The sequence below is a fragment of the Syngnathoides biaculeatus genome, chromosome 15 (assembly GCF_019802595.1).
Source record: "Syngnathoides biaculeatus isolate LvHL_M chromosome 15, ASM1980259v1, whole genome shotgun sequence".
Taxonomy (NCBI): Eukaryota; Metazoa; Chordata; class Actinopteri; order Syngnathiformes; family Syngnathidae; genus Syngnathoides; species Syngnathoides biaculeatus.
The window spans coordinates 2128763-2152776 of NC_084654.1; the positions used below are offsets into that span (position 1 = coordinate 2128763).

General features: G+C 46.2%; 1 protein-coding gene across 1 annotated transcript in view; it reads right to left on the reverse strand.

Moving 5' to 3' along the window:
* The window catches only part of rrh (retinal pigment epithelium-derived rhodopsin homolog), a 49431-nt gene that overhangs the window by 12644 nt on the left and 12773 nt on the right, over window positions 1-24014 (reverse strand). The window contains exon 4 of the mRNA XM_061844310.1: window positions 14191-14290. Coding sequence (XP_061700294.1) covers window positions 14191-14290 — 100 coding nt within the window. The remainder of the gene's footprint in view (window positions 1-14190; window positions 14291-24014) is intronic.

Sequence of the window (24014 nt, forward strand, 5' to 3'; positions counted from 1 at the left end):
GCTCCTCCGCTCAAATCCCCCCCGTCCCCCCGCATGGTCGACGGTGGGTTGGTGTACACTGTGCGCCGGTTGCTGTCTTCTCGTCGCAGAGGAAGGGGGGTCCAGTACCTGGTGGACTGGGAGGGATATGGTCCGGAGGAGCGCTCTTGGATCCCCTCCCGCTTCGTCGTGGACCGCTCCCTCATCAGGGACTTTCACGCGGCTCACCCTGATGCTCCTGAGCCGTCCAGAGCAGGCCGTTGAGGGGGGGGTTCTGTCATGCTCCTGGATTCCAGCCAGGGCTGGGCGTGGCCAGCTAATCTGAAGGTGCACACCTGCGCCTCATGACCTTTGATTAAGACCCAGTACATATAGGAACCGGGGGACGACTATTACTCTGCTAGATCGCTGCCTCTCATGCCTCGTTCCCGCACTACCGTACTCCTGACGTCTACCTCCCGTGTACCGACCAACGCCTGTCTCCCGACCTACCCCGTAAGCCTGCCGTTACTGATCTTGCTGCTTGTTTGGACTGACTCCCTGGTAACCGACATTGGAACGAATAAAGGCTTATTCCGCACTGCTTACCTCTCACCTGAGTCGTGCATTTGGGTCCACCCCCGAGTCTCGTCCGTGACAAAAATTATTTGCAAACAATGTTCAACCTATATCTAAGACAAAGACAAGAGATTTAATGTGCAAACTGATACATTTTATTGCTTTTAGTAAATAATATTAACTTGTAATTTTATGCCTGCAACACGTTCCCCACAAAAGTGTAAAGGATATAACCACATGGGTTTAGGAACACTTCAGAAAACCAATGTCAGTAAATGCACTTTGGAACTATATCTGTAAGTGTTACTTCAAACATTACTATGCAAAACAAAAGTGATTTATCATCAACAATCAGAAATCTCGCAGGTTTCTCTGGGCTACAACTAATCTAAGATGGACTGATGGAAAGTGGAAAAGTGTTTTGTGATTCAACGAGTCCACCTTTCAAATTATTTTTGGAAATTGTGGATATTGCGTCCTTCAGGCCAGTTAGGAAAAGATCTATCCAGATTGTTATTGACACTAAGTTCAAAGGCCAGCATCTGTGATGGTAACGGGCTATGTTTGTGCCAATGGTGTGGGTAACTTATACTGTACATCTGTGAAGGCAGGCACCATTAAACCTGAAAAACATATTGATTTTAGAGAAACATGTGCTTATTGCTTCCTTATTTCAGCAAGACAATGCCAAACCACATACTGCACGTGTTCAACAGCATGGCTTTGAGTCCAGGGTCTAAAATTGAAGACCTGTCTCCTAATGAAAATGTGTGCCACATTGTAAAGCATAACATACGACAACGTAGACCCCAGACTATTGAACAGTTGAAGCTGTACATCAACCAAGACTGGGAAAGAATCCCACCTACATACCTTCAACAATTAGTGTCCTTAGTTCCAAAATGTTGACTGAATGTTGTTCAAAGAAAAGTCGATGTAACACAGTGGTAAACATGACCCTGTCCCATCTTTTGTGGAACATGTTCTATTTCTAAGTTATCTTCAAAGTGTATGATTATTTGCAAAAAACAATAAAGTTCATCAGTTTGAACATTAATTTTCTTGTCTTTGTAATGTACGGGGAGTCTACGACTGAGATTCGCTCCCACAGTAGCGATTTAATTCGAATTTCGACTTAAGTTGGATTTCACTGTTAAAGTCACAATTTAGGATGACTGCTGGGATTGGCTTCACCATTCCCATGACCCTCGTGGGGATAGCAGCTCGGAAAATCGGTGGGTATGGGTACTTCGTATAAAAAACTAAAATACATGAAAATAAAAAATATAAGATGCTTCACTTACTATTAGAGAAGGGAGGCTAGGATGGTGAAGAATGAAAGGAGGCTGCACTCAGCTATTGCTAAGTAACCAAGTACAGGTAGCCGTTGTTAGCGGAAATTCCTCCTTGGCGTCTGCTCCTTTCTGCTCTTTCAAAGTTAAGAACCTGTGCCTTTGCCCTTAATGAACATGAGGCTTATTTTGAGCCTTTATTGATTCTGTTCCTCGATCCATAATGTAAGGATTCTTTCCATTTCAGCAGCGATTGAAGAACGTTGCTTTGTTTTTTTTTTTTCTTCACAAAAAAGTTGCTTTGTTATTACTGTATCCTTCATAGGAACGAAATTCTTCACATGCGCTAAAATACGGGCTTTGTCCTTAATAATAATTGCCACGCTCGTCCAACTGAAGCCCAAATCTTCATGTCTGTTATCTCTGTTGATGTTAGTGCTTTCTCAGATTTTTTTAAATGATATTAACCTTCATTTCCATGCTCATTGTTTTTCTATTCGCTGGACCAGCATTGCTATAAAAAAAAACAGCTTTCTTCTTTTGGGCTGTAATGTGTGAAAAGGTGGGTGAAAAGGGCAAATGAACTCCCACTGCACAAACACAGATAAGCCATATGCAATAGCTAAACAGAATCACGATGGTGCTGGGGCCCTCAAGGCCAACACGACTCAGGTGTCGTAAAGTCAAAACGTTTTAGGTCGAGACCGTCTTAATCCAAGAACTCCCTGTATTCAATTAAATATGGGTTGAGCATGATTTTGAAATCATTGTATTCTCTTTTAATGTTTAAGACAACCTCCCAACTTCATTGAAATTGAATTTGTCAATGAAATCTGGAAAATAGTGACCATTTTTAAAAATATGATATAAATGTATAGATTTCCGTCCATCCATTTTCTTCCACTTATCCAAAGCTGGGTTGTGGGTAAAGCTGCCAGACTTACTTGTCCACAGCTAATTCGTACAGCTCACTCAGGGGAATACCGAGATGTTCCAAGGCTAGCTAAGAGATGTAGACACACCAGCATGGCCAGGAACACCTCATCAGGGTAATTTGGTAAATTGAGAGCTTTGCCTTTGGATTCAACTCCTTTAGCACCACGACAGACCGACACAGAGTCTGTTATTGCAGATGTTGCATCGATCCGCCTGTTGATCTCACGCTCCATTCTTCCATCACCCGTGAAGAAGAAGACCTTGAGATACTGAAACTCCAATACACTCTTAGGAAAGATGACCCAGACTTTTTCACGTTATTTTCACACTTGCTTGTCAGTCACAGTTGTGAACCCTGCTGTACCACTGAAATGTGGTCAGATTGACTAAATTCGTTTTAAAAGCCTATAGGATGAAAGTATATATGAGGGGTTACACAAGCATTTTGCATAATTATGAGTTATTTGTTGCAATATGCCCCACAGCCAGTGAAACGTCCAATGGGTGTGTGCCTTAGGACACATGCAAGTGAAATGATCATTTTACATACACAAAGGCTAACAGAAGTGTCCCGTAATCACTGTGCCACCACCCTGAGGCTGATGACCCCATCCAATTAATCGAAAGAGGGATCAGGCCCAGTAGACCACCCGAGAGCAACCCAGTAAACGGGGCACACCCCTCACGAGGGACCTAAGCCAGCCTCACAGGGGCACCTTGGCAACTGGCCACCCGATGGGGGTTGCAGAGATCCAAAGCCTGCAAACCTGCAGGGCCCGCAATGCAGTCAGTCCTCGCCCAGTCTGAGGCCAAGAAGTGTCTGTTTTTTGGGTGGAAAGGAGGGCATCTAGAGAGGGGAGCCCCAATGCCAAGCAATCATCTAGTCAAGGAACCCAAGAAATCTCTTCAGCCAATCTCATGAAAGCATCCATCCATCCATCCATCCATCCATTTTCTTTACCGCTTATCCTCACGAGGGTCACGGGGAGTGCTGGAGCCTATCCCACCCTCAACTGGTTGCCAGCCAATCACAGGGCACATAGAGAGAAACAACCACACTCACAATCACGCCTCTGAGAAATTTAGTCTTCAATTAATGTTGCATGTTTTTGGGATGTGCGAGGAAACCGGAGTGCCCGAAGAAAACCCATGCAGGCACGGAGAGAACATGCAAACTCGGGGCCGGGATCGAACCCGGGTCCTCAGAACGTTGTATTGTATCTCTCCACTTTCTCATTGTTTCCCTCATGTTCTTGATCTACATTATTTGTGCTGCCAAGCCAGCTGACTGCCCTCACCACTGCCTGCCAATGCATCTAGGATCACCTCCATTACCTTCCTGAATAAACTGTTCATTATTATCTTCCTTTACCATTTATTGGGTCCAGCTCCTCTCCATCCAGCCAGCCATTTTCTTAGCCGCTTATCCTCAAAAGGGTTGCAGGGAGTGCTGGAGTCTATCCCAGCTGTCAACTGGCAGGAGGCGAGGTACACCCTGAACTGGTCTCCAGCCAATCGCAGGGCACATTGAGACAAACAGCCACACTCACAATCACACCAAGGGGAATTTACAGTGTCCAATTAATGTTGCATGTTTTTGGGATGTGGGAGGAAACCGTAGTGCCCAGAGAAAACCCACGCAGGCATGGTAAGAACATGCAAACTCCACACAGAACTGTGAGGCCAACGCTTTACCAGCTGAGCCATCGTGCCATCCCTCCACTTCAGACATGACAAATAAATTATTTTTGTCTCAATGATTCCATTTTATCCCACATTCAAATGGTTCCAAACATTAGATTCTGCTACTATGAATTTGTATTTTTTTTTAAATTGAGAAAAAATTCATTTCATCCACTCTTCATATAACTAAATATTAAGGACTGCTCCCAACTTCAAACACTATTATTTAGCTCACCAGTTACTATATCTCATCAAACGCACGCACTATATTGATGACCATGAATTTTGTCTTGAATTGAGGGATAAATGCAATGTCAAACTCTCAAAACTCCCATTTATTTCTCCAAGTCTTAAATGCCATAAATGTTTCAAGAACCCATGGGTTGTATCCAACTCAGTGGCTTGGTGCAAATGTCTTGAAGTTATAGGATGTCAGTTAGCTTCCATTAATGTCTCCCAAAACTGATACAATCCAGATTTCAAAATTAACAACATATCTCTTCACTTCAGTACATGGAATTGACAGCAACTATCGAACAATAATAATTTTATGACACATAATTAACTGTTCCAAAAAGCTTCTCTCCCCGGCTAAAATATAGAGGTGTTGCGTCAGGAAGGGCAGTAAAACTGTGCCTAACAAATATGTGTGTATCTACAGTAAAGAAAATGAGTATTTGAACACCCTGCTATATTGCAAGTTCTCCCACTTAAAAATCATGGAGGGGTCGGAAATTTTCATCGTAGGTGCATGTCCACTGTGAGAGGAATAATCTAAAAAGAAAAATTCAGAGATCACAATGTACGATATTTTAATGATTTGTGTGATACAATGGCAAATAAGTATTTGAACACCTGTCTATCAGCTAGAATTCTGACCCTCAAAGACCTGTTAGTCTACCTCCACTCAATGTATCCTGAATCAGATGCACCTGTGTGAGGTCATTAGCTGCATAAAGACACCTGTCCACCCTATGCAATTTGACAGGAGACAAAAATTGTACAACTCTGCACAGCTGAAAAGGGCTATGGAGAAATTGCCAAGCAGCTGAATGAAAAAAGATCCACTGTTTGAGCAATCTTTAGAAAATGGAAGAAGGTAAACATGACGGTCAATCTCAGAGTGCAGCCCCATGCAAGATATCATCTCGTGGGGTCTCAATGATCCTTGGAAAGGTGAGGAATCAGCCCAGGACTACACGACAGGCCTTGGTCAATGACCTGAAAACAGCTGGAACCACCGTTTCCAAGGTGACTGTTGATAATACACTAAGACGTCATGGTTTGAAATCATGCATGACACGGAAGGTTCCCCTGCTGAAACCAACCAACCATGATACAGATGCGTCATGGGAGAAAGTTTTGTGGTCAGATGAGACCAAAATGGAAATTTTGGTCATAATTCCACTAACCGTGTTTGGAGGAAGATGAATGATGGGTTCCACCCCAAGAACACGATTCCTACTGTGAAGCATGGGGGTGGTAGCATCATGCTTTGGGTGTGTTTTTCTGCACATGGGACAGGACGACTGCACTGTATTAAGGATAGGATGACAGCGGCCATGTATTGTGAGATTTTGGGGAACAACACTTTCCTGCAGTCAGAGCATTGAAGATGGGTCGTGGGTGGGTCTTTCAACATGACAATGACCCGAAGCACACAGCCAGGAAAACCAAGGAGTGGCTCCGTAAGAAGCATATCAAGGTTCTGGTGTGGCCAAGACAGTCTCCATCCTAAACCCAATAGAAAAACTTTGGAGGGAGCTGAAACTCCGTGTTTCGCAGTGACAGCCCAGAAACGTGTCCGACCTAGAGAAGATCTGTGTGGAGGAGTGGGCCAAAATCCCTCCTGCAGTGTGTGCAAACCTGGTGAACAACCACAAGAAATGTTTGACCTCTGTAATTGCAAATTAAAGCTACTGAACCTAATGTTAACATTGGTTTTCTCAGGTCTTCAAATACTTATTTGCAGCTGTATCACACAAATAGATCGTTAAAAAATCAGAAATTGTGATTTCTGGATTTTTCTTTTTAGATCATCTCTCACAGTGGACATGCACCTACGATGAAAATTTCGGACCCCCCCCGCCCCCACCACCACCACCACCACCACATTGATTTCTGAGTGGGAGGGGTGTTCAAATATTTATTTGGTTCACTGGAGTTTCCATGTTCTCTCAGTGCCTGTGGGTGTTTTCTATGGGCACTCCGGTTTCCTATCACATCCCAAAAATATGCAGCCTGTTGACAGCTGGAATAGGCTCCAGCACTCCCGCGACCTTCATGAGGACAAGCGGCTAAGAAAATGGATGGATGGATGGATATATATACAGTATATATAAATCATTGTCTGAATACTTTTGGACAACTGCATTTGAAGACACAGTATGTAATTACTGGCATTCCCAAAAATCAGATCATAAAAGCTTGTGCATGAACATTTCACAAGCACCAGCCTTTGGACAAACAATTTTACAACATAGTACTGTACAGGGTAAAGGTTTATTGTTTACTGCTATTCTTACTATTTTTTAAGAGGGTTGTGTCATAAAAGACGATAATTTGTATGTTGTATTACAAATCTTCCACTGATGCCTTCTTCTGTAACTTTGAACAGTTCATAAAATTGAACTGACTGCTCCCATGCTTCCTATCTTTCATTTTAAAGTGTTAAGGTTTCTGTGAAACAAATATTGAAAGATCCAATAACAAGAAAGAGCATTACTCCATCTGTGCATAAGAAATGTGTGCATTCTTTCGTGACAATGAGTCAGGAGAGTGTGTTTGAACAACAGGGGTATATCACTCCTCAGTCTCTCTGGAAAGGTCTATTCAGGGGTGGTGGAAAGGAGGGTCCATCGGGAAGTTGAATCTTAGATTTAGGAGGAATAATGTGGTTTTTCATCCTGGCGGTAGACCAGTGGACCAGCTCTATCCATCAGCAGGGTCCTTGAGGGTGCATGGGAGTTCACTCAACCAGTCTGTGTGGGTTTTTTGGATTTGGAGGAGTTTGACTGTGTTCCTTAGGAAGTCTTGTGGAGCATCCTTTGGGAGTATGGCGTACCGAACTCCCATATATGGGGGTGCTCACTCCCTGTACAACTAGTGTCAGAGGTTGGTCCACATTCCCTGCAGGAAGTTGGACTCGTTTCTGCTGAATGTTTGACTTCGCCAAGTCTGCCCTTTGTCACCAATTCTGTTAATACCTTTCATGGACAGTATGCACCCGACACGTAGAGGGGGTCTGGTTTGGTGGTCTCAGTATTGCAACTGTGCTTTTTGCCGATGATGTTGTTCTGTTGGCTTCATCAAGCGTTGATCTTCATTTCTCAATGGAGCAGTTCAGAGGTGAGTGTGAAGTGCCTGGGATGAGAATAAGCACCTCCAAATCTGTGACTATTGTCCTCAGTCTAAAAAAAGGTGGTATGGCATGGCTCCTTCAGATCAGGGATGAGATCCTGCCCCAAGTGGAGGAGTTCAAGTATCTTGGGGTTCATGAGTGGGGGAAGAACAGAGTGGGAGATCGACAGGCAGATAAATGCAGCCTCTGCAGTGAAGCGGACTTTGTATCACTCTCTTGTTGGTAAAGAGGGAGCTAAGTCGAAAGGCAACACTTTCAATTCACCAATCAATCTCCATTCCTACCCTCACCTTTGGATAGAAGCGGCCGAAATTAGTTTCCTCCGCAAGGTGTTTAGGCTTTAGGCATCTTACCATACCATATATATGTCTGTGTGTGTGTGTTGTGTGTGTGTGTGTGTGGTGTGTGTGTGTGTGTGTGGTGTGTGTGTGGTGTGTGTGTGTGTGTGTGTGTGTATATATATATATATATATATATATATGAAGTGCTCCACTTTAAACACTTTACTGGCAGTTCACTGGGTGTGGAGCAATTTAATAAATAACTTATGACTATGCAAATTTCATTGGTATCCCCTCTCTCACTCTTGTCCTATATACGTTTATAATTTAGACAGCCTTTCCCACCAGACTTCAGTTGCACAGCTGGGTTCATGACCCTAGTTCTGCATGCTTCTTTCCCTATCTCTGCCCTGCCTTATCTTGTTCTGTCCTTCCCTCACAGGGTTCCAGCAGTACTGCCCCATACAACACTCATATCTGTGTAATTTATCTAGGTTTATCATGATTATTTTCCTCATTTTGTTTCGGGTTAATGCTTTGATGTCTTCTTTTGTCACTTCCATCTGGAAACCATGTTCCGTTGGACTGTTTGACTTTGATTCTCAACAAATATCCATTAGGATACAAAGAAGCCAAAGCAGCACCTTATAAGGTCCAGTTACATTGTTAAACTGTTCTGGCATAAAATGGCTACAGATCCTCCTTTCTGCTTGACCTAAAACCCGAACAGGATGAAAAAAAGGACCAGCAGATCTCACCACCCCTGTGGCCCTGCCAAAAATAAGTTTTTTAATGACCTTTGAGATATCAACCTCACAGATGGGAAAACCCTTCTCAGAGCCCAAAAACTCTGCTTCCGCACATTCACATGCCGGTGACATGCCGGTGGAATTGAGGTCTTCAAAGTCTTTGACCCACCCACTCACAACATCCCGAAATAAGGTCAGAAGCACCTCGTCCCAATTATCCACAGTGTTGACAGTGTGCTGCTTCCTCCTCCTTAGACACTGAAAGGTGCACCAGAATTTCCTTAAAGCCATCCAGAAGTCACTCTCCACGGCCTCAGAATTTTTGTCTCAGCAACTACCAAAGATGCATGCCACATGACCAGTGGATCCACACAGCTGCCTCTGGAGCTGTCCTGACACAAAAGCTAAGTAGGACTCTCTTCATCTTGGTGGCAGTCCTTGCCACTGGTGTCCAATAATGGTTTCAGGGATTGCTGCCACAAGAGGAACCAATGACCTTATGTCTCCATTTGGCTGGCTCAACAATGGAGAGCTCGAATATGGTTCACTCGGACTCACTTCCCTTGGGGCATGGCCAATGTTTTCCAGGATGTAGGAGTTGTAACTCCTTCTGGCAGAGGTTCCCAGCAGACCTTCATAATACATTTGGGTCTGCCAGGTCAGACCACCATCTTCCTCCACCATTGGAGCAACCAACACACCACCAGGTTGGGATCAGTTGACACCTTCGGTCCTCTCTTCACACCACTATGTGGCAATAAGTTGATACCTCTTGCTCGCTCTTCACCTGAGTATCCAAGATATGCATCCAATTACATAACCACAAAGTCGATCATCTAACTGGTACGCTTATGTTTAAGGAGTGATTTCATGGCCAGTCTCTGATAAGCACAGATGTTTGAAAACAAAACGGAGGGTCATCAGTATCCCCATACCTGCTCAGAGCCTCTCAGCATGAAATCGAAACGATTGGTACTAGAGCCAAAACTGTCTTCTATCAACCCAACTATCTCTTGCTGAAGTTTTCTCAATGTTGCACATCTTTGCAGGCTCTTTCTCTGTCGGAGATTTTTATTCCACATCCTTAGAGCCAGCTTCTATAGCCTTGAATTGGATCTCCAAGGTTCCTGCCATCTACTGCCATGCACCTCTCGAAGCACCCGAGCTCCTTGGCCCCTCCCAGAGAGAATGAGATAATGATAAGGCAGGCCCACATTGACACTTTAGGCTTTCCGTGGCTTGGCCCCATGGGTGCAGACCTGACCACAAGGTACTTACCATCGAAACTCTTTCCCATAACGTCATTGTGTGGCTCATCATCTTTATTCCTCTGTAGTTTCCACAGTTCTGAACATCGCCTTTGTTCTTAAAAATGGGGACGAGCACACTTTTCCTCCATTCTTCTGGCATCTTGTCTCCCACTAGTATTCCATTGAATAAGTTGGTCAAAAACTCCACAGCCACCTCACCAAATTGCTTCCATTCTTCCACTGGTATGTCATCAGGTCCAACTGTCTTTCCATTTTTCATTCTGTTCAGTGCCTTTTTAACTGCTCCCTGACAAATCATTGCCACTTCCCAGTCACCTTCATCTCTTCTACTCTACCTTCTCTCCCATTCTCTTCATTCATTAACTTCTCAAAGTACTCTTTCCATCTATTTAGCACACTACTGGCATCAGTCAACATATTTCCATCACTATCCTTAATCACCTTTACTTGCTGCACATCCTTCCCATCTCTATCACTCTGTCTGGCCAACCTGTAGAGATCCTTTTCTCCTTCTTTCGTATCCAACCTGGAGTACATGTCGTCATATGCCTCTTGTTTGAACCTTCGCCACCTCTGCCTTTGCCCTATGTCGCATCTAAATGTATTCCTTTCATCTCTCCTCAGTACTTTCAGTGTCCCACTTCTTCTTCTCTATCCTCTTTCCTTCTATGACTTCCTCCTTCCTTTTGGGGTTCTACCATCAAGTCTCCTTCTCCCCTTTCCTACCAGAAGACACACCAAGTACTCTCCTGCCGGTCTCACTGACCTCCTTGGGTGTAGTAGTCCAATCTTCCAGGAGCTCCCCCTGTCCATCGAGAGCCTGTCTCACGTCTTTCCAAAAGGCTGCACAACATTCTTTCTTTCTCAGTTTCCACCACATGGTTTTCTGATCAACCTTTGTATTTATAATCTTCCTTTCCACCACTAGAATCATCCTACACACCACCATGCTATGCTGTCAAGCTACACTTTCCCCTACCACTACCTTACAATCAGTAAACTCCTTCAGATTACATCGTCTGTACAAAATATAATCCAGCTGCGTGCTTCTACATCCACTGTTGTAGGTCACCCTATGTTTCTGCCTCTTCTGGAAAAGTGTTCATTATTGCCATTTTCATCCTTTTTGCAAAGTCCACCACCATCTGTCCCTCAAAGTTCCTTTCCTGGATGCTGTACTTACCCATCACTTCTTGATACCCCCCATTTCCTTCACCAACATGTCGATTAGATTATCCACCAATCACAACTCTCTCTCTGTCTGGGATGCTGAGAAATAATTCAAATAGTTCTTTCCAGAATTTATTTTTCAACTCTTGGTCACATCCTACATGTGGGGCATAGCTGCTAATCACATAATACATAACACCCTCAATTTTGACTTTCAGCCTCATCACTTGATCTGATGGTATTTTCACCTCCAAGACATTTTTACCCAACTCTTTCTTTAAAATTACCTCTACACCATTTATCTTCCGATCTACTCCATGGTAAAATAATTTAAACCCTGCCCCTAAACCCAAACCCTTACGACCTTTCCACCTGCTCTCTTGGAATCACAATATATCAACCTTTCTCGTCATCATCCTGTAACCAACTCCTGAGCATTTCCCGTCATAGTCCCAACATTCAAAGTCTATAGTATAACCAACCCGCGGCTCGCAAGCCTCATCCGGCTCTTTAACTAGTTTCATGCGGCTCTTCAGGAGCTTTCACATGACATGCGTCAAAAATCCTTGGCTGGGGGCTGTCATTCACTCCCCCTACAGCTAGATGGCACACTGACCATGTAAGCCTGTTTGAGTGACGTCAAATGAGCGACGAGAGAATCTTTGGTGTGACATCATTTGTGTTTTAAACAATTTCCGTCAAGTTACCTCTTGAAATGGCAGGGAAAAAAAGCACAGCCAAACGAAAATATGAAGAAGAACACAGGACGTTTTTGCCAGAGTGGGAGAGTTTATATATTTTTGTTGAACGTAATGGCAAGCCGATCTGCCTTGTATGTCACGCAGCATTAGCGCATTTCAAAGCTTCAAATCTTCAGCGTCACTTCACCTCACTCCACCCTAACATCGAAGAGCAATTTCCAAAAGGGACTGAACTTCGCAAGAACAAGTTGGTCGCTTTGAAAAGCCAGCCAGAAAAGCAGGTGGAGTTTTTCCAAAAATTTACGAAACACTTGAAGACCGTAACGCTTGCATAATATTAGCTGGCTTGGAACATAGCACGGGCTAAAAAGCCATACAACAAAGGGGATTTCATTAAAAAAATGCCTCATTGACGCCTTTGAAATCTTGGCTCCTGGAGACTACAAACTAAAACGGAGCGTATCAGACGTTCAACTGTCCTGCCACAGTGTTGAACGCAGAATATCGGATATTAACACTGCTGTTGAATCACAGTTGCACTCTGACCTTCAAGCATTTTAGTATTTTAGTGTGGGATTGGATGAGAGTTGTGACATACAAGACAAGCCTCAGTTGGGAATATTTGCACGGTCAGTGTCAAATGAATGTATGATCAAAGAAGAACTCCTTGATATTGTGCCATGAAAAGACAGAACCTGTGGCATAGATGTGAAAGAAGGAATGATGGCTGCATTTGTAAAAGCAAATCTGCCCATACCGAAGCTACTGCAAGAGCCACGGATGGAGGGCCAGCCATGATCGGATCCGTGAACGGGCTTGTGGGGCTGTGGAAAGGTGATCCAAAATTTCTTGACTTTTGGAATTTTCACTCCATCATCCACAAGAAGAAACTCATGTGTAAATCATTAACACAGATGAGGCTGCAGCTGAGTTGGAGCTCGACCTTTGTGAGGATGATCAACTGAAAGCTGTTTTAAGGGAAGTGACCGTTGAATTCTGGAAAAGTGTGCCAATTGAAAAATACTCCAACATCAAATGAGCTCCACTTAAGATACTGTCCATGTTTGGGTCAATGCACGACTGCGAGTCTGTGTTTTCTACCCTGAAACATGTGAAATCAAAGCATCGATCTGTTCTGACTGACACTCATATGAAAGAATTGCTTAGAGTGGCAACAACAGAATACAAGCCAGATTTGAAGAGGATTGTTCAAGATAAGGAATGCCAGAAGTCTAACTCACTAAGCAGCATAGTAAGAGAAAGATGTTATTCAAAATTATTCTATTATTGTTTGTGGACTTGCTTGAATTGAGAGTTTGTGTGTGTGTGTGTGTGGTGTGTGTGTGTGTGTGTGTGTGGTGTGTGTGTGTGTGTGTGTGTGTGTGAGACAGTGCACACAATGTTAACTGTTGAAAATTACTGATATTATCATGTTGGTGTGGTTATTTTCATTAGATCTGGCTGAGCAGAGGTCTGTGTATGTGTGCATACATGATTAAAAGATGATGTTCATGTGTACCCATGTGTATGATGTGGCTCTTTGCAGTAACACAGAAAAAAAGTGGCTCTGAGTCTCTGACTAGTTGGCCACCCCTATTTAACACTCAGTTGTAGGCTGTGTGCATTCCGCTTCTTCTTCTGCCGACATATCCTCTTTCCTCCTCTTCTTTGTCTTCGATCCACAGTAGCTGAATTTCCACCAGGGCCCTGCACATTAACAGTGTCGGGGGCGGGCATTGTTAACCCAGGCCACGACGGATCCGGGATGGTATTCTTTAGGAAAGGTTTTACGCCGGATGCCCTTCCTAACACAACCCTCTGCATTATCCGGGCTTGGGCCAGGCCTAAAGATTGCACTGGCTTGGGCCCTCACAGGGCTGCATTATGTCACTGATGGTGTAGTAGTACAAAATACATTCCCCTGACCGCAAATAGCAGCCTGTGTCTATATGTGCTCTACGACTGATTAACCAGTTCAGAGTGTAGTCCGCCTTTTGCCGTAAATCAGCTGGAATAGAGTCCAGTGACCCTAACCAGTGCTGTTGAAAATGGATGGATGGATAGATATTCTGTTGGTTTCCAGAAAAAAAAATAGATGTTCATTTTTTAGAGCATTTCAAGAACATTTAAAACATTTAGATTGTGATGATTTCATTGTTGTGATTTGTCTCCAGGCTGGTCAAAATGAGGATATTAGGTGATTAGATACCTATTTCAGGCCTGCAAATTGTGAGGTATCGATCTACGGCCACCACAGTCAACAGACCAATGCTAGCCATGCCAAAGAAGATGTTGAGACCTGCATAAATCTGGAAACAAAAACATTTTTGTCAATTTAATTATTGCAGCCCAAGATTAGTCTTTAGCAATAAAGCGGAGAATATAGGTTTTCCTCAGCTGTACATTTCACTCTGGACTAGTGTCGTGTTCCCCACTATTGCAGTGCAACATAAATTTTAGGTGACCTCTAATTAGTCAATTACAAAATTGTTATACACTGCTTGGTATAACTTTTCCATTTGTATTTCTTGCCCAGTTAAACAATGGGATAACACATCGGAAGAAAATACCTGTAAATATATTATAATCAATAGAAATTAAGCTAAAAGTTCAATTTCATTGAGCAATAATAAAATTATATGTGCTCCAATATATAAAGGTTGAATCATGGTTAATGTTATTGAGGTGTGCTGAATTACTTTTGTTCTGTAAGAATTTTATGTTGAAATGTCAGAATCAGAATCGTCTTTATTGGCCGAGTCTGTAAAGACACACAAGGATTTTTTTCTCCAGCAGGCGGTGCTGCTCTTGTATGACATTCAGAACAAAGAACAACAAAGCAACAAGAACAAAGAACGAGAGACAGTTCTGTTTATAGGAACTATTCCTTTAAGAGTCATGCAAGATGTTAAATCTTCATTTAGAACAGGTAAGCGATAAGTGTGTTAACGTCCTACATTCTGTTAAACTTGTACAGAGTGCCTCTATCCGTCCGCAGTTCCCATTATAGACCAATGCAATGACAATTCTGCAAAGGGAGCAGTTTAAAGTGATGAATTGTGCGATAGTTTACAAAATGAATTACTAATACTAATGCATATTGGACCAGCAGGATGTGAGTGAGGTTACATACTAAACACAATTACATACATATTACATACTTACTTACTAAAGCTCATTCTGATTCTGACCAACACAAAGCATTGCTATGGATTGTTGACCCCAAGTATTTGAGGTCAACTACCCTTGCGATCTCTTCTCCTTGAAGCCTCACCATTCCCCCTCTATCCCTCTCATTCATGCGCATATATTCTGTTTTACTTTGGCTAATCTTCATTCCTCTCCTTTCCAGTGCATGCCTCCACCTTTCAAACTGTTCCTTCACATGCTCCCTGCTTTCACTGCAGTCCCAATGTCATCTGTGATTATCATGATCCAAGGGGATTCCGGTCTAACCTCATCTGTCACTCTATCTATTAACACTGCAAAGAGCGGATTCTTTATGCAGTCCCACCTCCACTATAAATTCTTCTGTCACACCTTTGGGATATATCACCACTTTTCTGTTGCCCTCATACATGTCCTGTACTATTCTAACATACTTCTTTGCCACACCAAACTTACACATCCATCACCACAGTTTCTCTCTTGGTACTGTAGTGTATTTCAGCATTACATTAGATAAAACCTGCACGAGGAGAATTAAGGGCAAAGACAGACAAACTCCCTGAGTAATTCTACTTCAAAGGAACTCTAAAGTGTACTTCAAAGGAATTCTATGGCCATTTTATCACCAGGTGTCCTGAATACTAATCTGCATTTATTGGTTTATTGTACCCAAGCATTCAATGCCCACAGACTTCCCAAGGCTAGAAGGGGGGGGGGGGGGTGTAGTTGGGAGCAAAACGGGGACCAACCCCTTCCCATGGAAGAGATCAGAGGGGGACCTCCTGTCCACACCAATGACATAGAATAAAAACGAGACTGCGCACTTTGCATCCATTATGGACAGTGCCATAGTCAATAGGCTCTGACTTCCAGTCAGGCCAAAAAGCATGGTAAACACACATACATTGTTATGGAAAACGATGCGATAAATCTGAATACCTGGGATGTTTTAGACCCCAAGAGACATTAATATAATCTAAACATTTGCAGCATGCCCAGGAAGGTTTAGAAGATACATTGACACATACAAATATAATGGGAGGTACAGGCCTTAATAATATTCTCTGTGCCATGCCCACCTCCCGTCTTAGTGTTGCAGACATTTTAATTGATATATTCCACAAATTACAAGGAATTTTTCAGACACTTTTTGGACAAAAGAATGAACAATCTCGGAAATGTTATCAATAAATTCCACACACATATACACACTGTTAACCGTTCTTGCTCCGGTCACCTGACCATGGTTGGGAGACCCAGGGAAGACGTCTTCTCCTGGGCCAAGGTTGTCCTACTCGGGGTTAACTTGCTTCTCAAGTCGCACCTCCGAATTTCAATGGCAGGATGAGTAATAACACGGCGCATTGATTCGCTGTTGCTTTAGTGGCTCTTAGCACACAACACACATGCGCAGTCCGTCTCACCTACACAGCAATACACAAGGCCACCTGCACCGAGCCCTCCGTTACAACACCCACAACAACACATATTCAGTAGATAACCTTGAGTAGAGATTATTCTTGATGAACTCGAGAGGGGTTGCGTCAGGAAGGGCATCCAGCGTAAAAACTCTGCCAAACTAATATGAGCCTTTTGCTGTGGTGACCCCGAATGGGACAAGCCGAAAGAAACTTACTATTCTCGATGAACTTGAAATGTACCCTTAAGTGTACACTTCTATTCATTTATACACATATTGAGATACGTTTGTAACATCATTTATATTCAACAGTATACAACCTGCGATACATAATAATTGTGATAAACTGTGATTCTGAAATATATATCAGTGACTGTGATTTACAAGAATTGTGATCAGGCTTTTATATACACCTGTGATTCTGAAATATTTTATCTGTGATAGAAGCCTCTTATACAACGAGATCTAATAGTCCAAACACATTAATCTGCACTGTAATGATACATTTTCCTCATTCATAACTAATTATTGTCATGCTCCGGGCTTCCTGTACAGGCTGGGCCTGGCCAGCCAATTAGTCAGCGCACACCTGCACCTTGTCCCGGCTGTTGCCTCCCAGTATATATAGGACTTGGGGGACGATTTGTCCTCCGCTAGATCGTTGTTCTTGATGCCTCGTTCCCGCACTCCTGTTTGCCTGACTTCTGTCCTCCGTGCACCGACCCACGCCTGTCCACTGACCACCCTCGTAAGCCTGCCGTACTATTACTTCTGATTAGTTGGACTGTCTGCCTGATCTCAGACCTTGGACCGAATAAAGGTTTCCTCCGTACTGTCTGCTGTCTCTGGAGTCGTGCATTTGGGTCCACCCTCGTGCCTCGTTCATGACAGAACGATCTAGCATTTCCTCGTTCAGTGCGATCTCCATTTTGAACTGCAAGCGGCCGCTTTTCCCACGGACCGCTCCCGTATCACCTTCGTCATCTCCCACATGACGGGGAGGGCGGAGGCGTGGGCCACTGCCGAGTGGAGTCATAACTCAGAGATCTGCCGTTCATGGACGAGGTTCGTCTGCGCGCTCACCCAGGTTTTCCAGTACGCGGCTCCGGAACGCCAGGCGGCGTCCTCGCTCATGACGATTCGTCAAGGACGTCGCTGCGTGTCCGACTACGCCATTGAGTTCCGAATCTGCGCCCCCGAGAGTCGATGGAACGAGGACGCCCTGCACGACGCCTTTTTCCAGGGGCTTTCCCCCCAAATCCAGGGTCTCCTCATCGCTGTTGATCTTCCTCCCTCGCTGGACGCACTCATCGCGTTGGCCCTCAAGGTTGACCAGCGACTAGTAATGGAGGATCAACTAGCCGTGATGACTGAGGGAGAGAGGGAGGGGTCCAGTCCGGCTGCCGCCCGGTCGTCCACGGCTGAACCCACTCAGGTGGAGGGTCACGACGGGCCAGTGGAGGAGCGTCTGCGCCGGTGACGGGAGGGGCGTTGTTTTTACTGCGGGCGTTTGGGAAAATTGATCGCCCGCTGCCCGACTCGACCAGAGCACTCTGACATCAGGATCTCTACTCCGGTGAGTGTGCGGTACACCGCGGCGGGGTCAGGGAGGTCCCTTCTTAACCTCACCTTGGGAACGGACTCCCGTTCATGCACTGTGACGGCGTTCATAGATTCCGGGTCGGACGCAAACCTGATAAATCCCCGCGTGGTCGAAGAGCCGGGGGCAGTAACCTTCCCCACGCAACGGCTTCGTCACGCCTATGGCGCCAACGGCAAGTTCCTTTGTCGGGTTACACATCGCACTCAGATGCTACGTATGAGCTTTCCGGACGCTCACTCGGAGCGTATTAGCTTCCATGTCTTCAACGCACGTAGTAGCGACATCATCCTGGGGAGCCCGTGGCTCAAAGAACATAACCCGCACATAGATTGGACCACGGGTCAGATCAAGACTTGGGGAGAGGACTGTCTCAGTCGCTGTTTCGCTGTCCAGGAAGACAAGGGTATTCAAGTCGCGCCGGTTCGGTTAACAGAACCTAGTACCGCCCCGGAGCTGACCGCGGTGCCCTCCTGCTACCATGACCTACGGGAGGTCTTCTCTGAATCTAAGGCAAAGTCTCTGCCGCCACATTGGTCATACGACTGCGCGATTGAACTCCTGCCAGGCACCTCTCCTCCCAGAGGGAAACTGTTCTCGCTAACAGGACCAGAGCATCAAGCCATGAGGGACTACATCGAGGACTCGCTGGCAGCCGGACTCATTCGCCCCTCATCCTCACCAGCCGGTGCGGGGGGGGGGGTTTTGTCAAGAAGAAGGACTAAACGCTGCGACCCTGCGTCGACTACCGAGGATTGAACGACATCACAGTCAAGAACAGGTACCCTTTGCCGCTGATCGCTACAGCATTCGAACTCCTTCAGGGAGCCCGGATCTTCACCAAGCTCGACTTGCGCAGCGCTTACCATCTGGTGCGGATTCGGGAAGGGGATGAGCGTTCAACACCCCCACAGGGCACTATGAGTATCTTGCGATGCCTTTTGGACTGACAAACGGCCCGGCCGTCTTTCAAAACTTCATTAACGACGTGCTTCGGGTGTTTCTGAATAGATCTGTCTTTGTATACCTGGATGACATTCTCATCTTTTCAGCAGACCTAACCTCTCACATTCAACAAGTCAGAGAGGTGCTCCGGCGTCTGCAGCAGCACCAATTGTACGTGAATATGGATAAGTGTGAGTTCCATCGGGCATCCGTGTCCTTCCTGAGCTTCGTCCTGGCTGAGGGAGAGATACGGATGGACCCCGGGAAGGTCGACGCGGTGCTGCGGTGGCCTACCCCCACCAACAGGAGGGATGTACAGAGGTTTTTGGGATTTGCCAATTTCTATAGGAAATTCATAAGGAACTTCAGTTCCGTGGCCGCTCCTCTGCATTCGCTCACCTCGCCACACACCACCTTCGCGTGGTCCGGGACCTGCCAGGAGGCCTTCAGCATGCTAAAGGCAAGTTTCACTACTGCGCCTGTTCTCATTGTTCCGGACCCAGATAACCAGTTTGTGGTGGAGGTGGATGCGTCTAATTCAGGAATCGGAGCAGTCTTGTCGCAGAGGAGTCCCAGGGATGGAAGGATCCACCCGTGCGCGTTCCTGTCTAGGAATCTTACCCCGACAGAGAGGAACTACAACGTGGGAGATCGGGAACTGCTGGCGGTCAAGAGCGCGTTGGAGGAGTGGCGGCACTGGCTGGAGGGCTCGCAAGTACCGTTCGTTGTCTTCACGGACCATAAGAACCTTGAATACCTGAAGTCTGCGAATAGGTTGAACGCCCGTCAGACCAGGTGGGCCCTGTTTTTCACCCGCTTCCGCTTTACGGTGTCCTTCCGCCCAGGCTCCAAGAACGGCAAGCCGGATGCACTCTCGCGGATCCACGAGGAGGAGCGTACGGAATCAGAGGCCGCTCCTATTCTGCCAGAGGCGTGCTTCGTGTCCGGCTTCACCTGGGCGGTCGAGTCACGGGTGAAGGAGGCCCTGGGAGAGACACCGCCACCCGCGGATTGTCCGCCGGGCCGCCTTTTCGTCATCCCATCTCTGCGGGGAGACGTCATCGCCTGGGCCCATACCAACAAGACGGTCAGTCACCCGGGTATGGCAAAGACACGTTCAGTGGTGGAACAAAGGTTCTGGTGGCCCAACCTCAACAAGGACGTAAGGGAGTTTGTCAACGTCTGCCCGGTATGTGCGGCCAATAAGACTTCCCGCCAACGGCCCGTTGGTGAGTTACGACCCCTGTCCACTCCCTTTCGTCCGTGGTCACACATCGCGCTGGACTTTGTCACCGGCCTGCCGCCCTCCCAAGGGAACACAGTGGTCCTGTCTGTAGTGGACCGTTTCTCCAAGATGGTCCATTTCGTGCCGCTTCCAAAGATCCCGTCGGCCAAGCAGACAGCCCAGCTGGTGTTAGACGAGGTCGTCCGTTACCACGGACTACCCCGGGACATCGTTTCGGACAGGGGCCCGCAATTCAGCGCTCGCTTCTGGAAAGAGTTCTGCAAACTCATCGGCGTGTCAGCTAGTCTGACATCGGGTCATCACCCGTCGTCGAATGGCCAGACTGAGAGGATAAATCAGGAGCTGGAGACCGGTCTTCGATGCCTGTCCTCCAGGGACCAGAGCACGTGGAGCCAGCACATCAAGTGGGTGGAGTATGCCCACAATTCTCTACCCTCCGCCTCAACAGGTATGGCTCCACTCCATGTCGTGCACGGTTATCCTCCGTCCCTGTTTCCTCCACTGGCCACAGAATCCGTGGTCCCGTCGGCCCTGGCCGTGGTGCGACAGTCCAAACGGACCTGGGAAGCAGCGCGGAGGACACTGCTGCGCATGAGCAGCGCCTACAAGGCCGCAGCGGACCGCAAGAGGAGGCCAGTGCCAGAGTTCAGAGTGGGACAGCGAATGTGGCTCTCCACCAAAGATCTCCCGCTGCGTACGCAATCCCGCAAACTGGCTCCCAGGTTCGTTGGCCCGTTTCCGATTTCCAAGGTCATTAACCCGGTCGCCGTCTCGCTGAAACTGCCCAGGTCGATGAAGGTGCACCCGACGTTCCACGTCAGCAGACTTCGCCCGAATCGCACTTCGTCGCTGGCTCCTCTGGTCAAGCCCCCCCCCCCTCCCCACCCACCCGCATGATCGACGGGGGCCGGTGTATACTGTGCGCCGGTTGCTGTCTTCCCGCCGCAGAGGAAGGGGGGTCCAGTACCTGGTGGACTGGGAGGGATATGGCCCGGAGGAGCGCTCCTGGATCCCCTCCCGCTTGGTCGTGGACCGCTCCCTCATCAGGGACTTTCACGCGGCTCACCCTGATGCTCCTGGGCCGTACAGAGCCGGCCGTTGAGGGGGGGGGGTACTGGCATGCTCCGGGCTTCCTGTACAGGCTAGGCCTGGCCAGCCAATTAGTCAGTGCACACCTGCACCTTGTCCCGGCTGATGCCTCCCAGTATATATAGGACTTGGGGGACGATTTGTCCTCCGCTAGATCGTTGTTCTTGATGCCTCGTTCCCGCACTCCTGTTTGCCTGACTTCTGTCCTCCGTGCACCGACCCACGCCTGTCCACTGACCACCCTCGTAAGCCTGCCGTACTATTACTTCTGATTGGTTGGACTGTCTGCCTGATCTCAGACCTTGGACCGAATAAAGGTTTCCTCCGTACTGTCTGCTGTCTCTGGAGTCGTGCATTTGGGTCCACCCTCGTGCCTCGTTCGTGACAATTATGAAGGTTAAACTGAAACACACTTGCAGATTTCAATGGACCTGTTGGTGAAGGAAACAGGGGCGATGAAGAAGTGATGTGTAAGTACTGCATTCAGCAAAGGAACTTTGAGGAGCAGAGAGTGGTGAACATCGCAAAAAGGATGGAATTTGCAGTGGTGAACACTTATTTTCAGAAGAGGCAGGAACATAGAGTGACCTACAAGAGCAGAGGTAGAAGCACGCAGGTGGATTATATTTTGTGCAGACGATATAATCTGAAGGAGGTTTCTGATTGTAAGGTAGTATCGGGGGTGAGTGTGGCTCGACAGCATACGATGGTGGTGTGTAGGATGACTCTGGTAGCGAGTAGGAAGATTAATAAGACAAAGGTAGAGCAGAGAATCAGGTGGTGGAAGTTGAGAAAGGAAGAATATTGTCTGGCCTTTCGAAAAGAGGTGAGACAGACTCGAGATGGTCAGGAAGAGCTCCCAGAAAACTCGGATACTACTGCCAAGGTATTCAGAGAGGCAGGCAGGAGAGTACTTGGTATGTCTTCTGGTAGGAAAGGGGAGAAGGAAAACCCCAAAATACAGGAAGTCATAGAAGGAAAGAGGTTAGAGAAGAAGTGGGACACTGAAAGGACTGAGGAGATGACATGTACTCCAGGTTGGATACGAAAGAAGGAGAAAAGGATCTCTACAGGTTGGCCAGAGAGAGGGATACAAATGGGAAGGATGTGTAACAAGTAAAGGTGATTAAGGATAGCGATGGACAAGTAGTGCGCTAAGTAGATGGAAAGAGTACTTTGAGAAGTTAATGAAGGAAGAAAATGGGAGAGAAGGTAGAGTAGAAGAGGCAAGCGTGAATGACCAGGAAGTACCAATGATTAGTAAGGGAGAAGTTAAAAAGGCACTCAACACAATGAAAAATGGAAGACAGTTGGCCCCGGTGACATACCAGTGGAAGTTTGGAAACAATTTAGTGAGGTGGCTGTGAAATTTTTGACCAACTTATTCAATGGAATACTAGTAGGAGAGAAGATGCCAGAAGAATGGAGGAAAAGTGTGCTCGTCCCCATTTTTAAGAACAAAGGCGATGTTCAGAACTGTGGAAACTACATTGGAAAAAAGATGATGAGCCACACAATGAAGTTATGGGATAGAGTAGTGGAGGACGGAAGTAAGAATCGGTGAGCAACAGTATGGTTTCATGCCTAGAAAGAGTACCACAGATGCATTATTTACCTTGAGGATGCTCGTGGAAAAGTACGGAGAAGGTCAGAAAGAGCTACACTGTGTCTTTGTGGATCGAGAGAAAGCCTATGACAGAGAACCAAGAGAGGAACTGTGGTACTGCGTGTATAAATCTGGTGTGGCGAAGAAATATGGTAGAATAGTACAAGACATGTATGAGGGAATCAGAATAGTGGCGAGGTGTGCAGTAGGTGTGATAGAAGAATTTAAGGTGGAACTGCATCAGGGATCAGCTCTGAGCTCCTTTCTGTTTGCTGTGGTAACGGATAGGGTGACAGATGAGGTTAGACTGGAATCCCCTTGGACCATGATGTTCGCTGATGATATGATATGCCGTGAAAGCAGGAAGCAGGTGGAGGAACAATTAGAAAGATGGTAGTACCCACTGAAAATGAGAGGAATGAAGATTCACTGAAGTTAAACAGAATATATCTGCGTGAATGAGAGGGGCGGACGGGGAAGAGTGAGGCTACAGGGATAAGAGATACCATGGGTAGACAACTTCAAATATTTAGGGTCAACAACCCAGAGCAATGGTGAGTGTGGAAATGAAGTGAAGAAACAGGTCCAAGCAGGTTGGAACAGCTGGCGGAAGGTGTCTGGTGTGTTATGTGACAGAAGAGTGTCTGCTAGGATGAAGGGCAAAGTTTATAAAACAGTGGTGAGGCCGGCAATGATGTACGTATTAGACATGGTGGCACTAAAGATACAACAGGAAGCACAACTGGAGGTAGCAGAAATGAAGATGTTGAGGTTCTCGCTCGGAGTGAGCAGGTTGGATAGGATTAGAAATGATCTGATTAGAGGGACAGCCAAAGTTGGATGTTTTGGAGACAAGGTTTGAGAGAACAGCCTTTAATGGTTTAGACATGTTCAGAGGCAAGATAGTGAGTATATTGGTAGAAGGGTGCTGAGGATGGAGCTGCCTGGCAAAAGAGCAA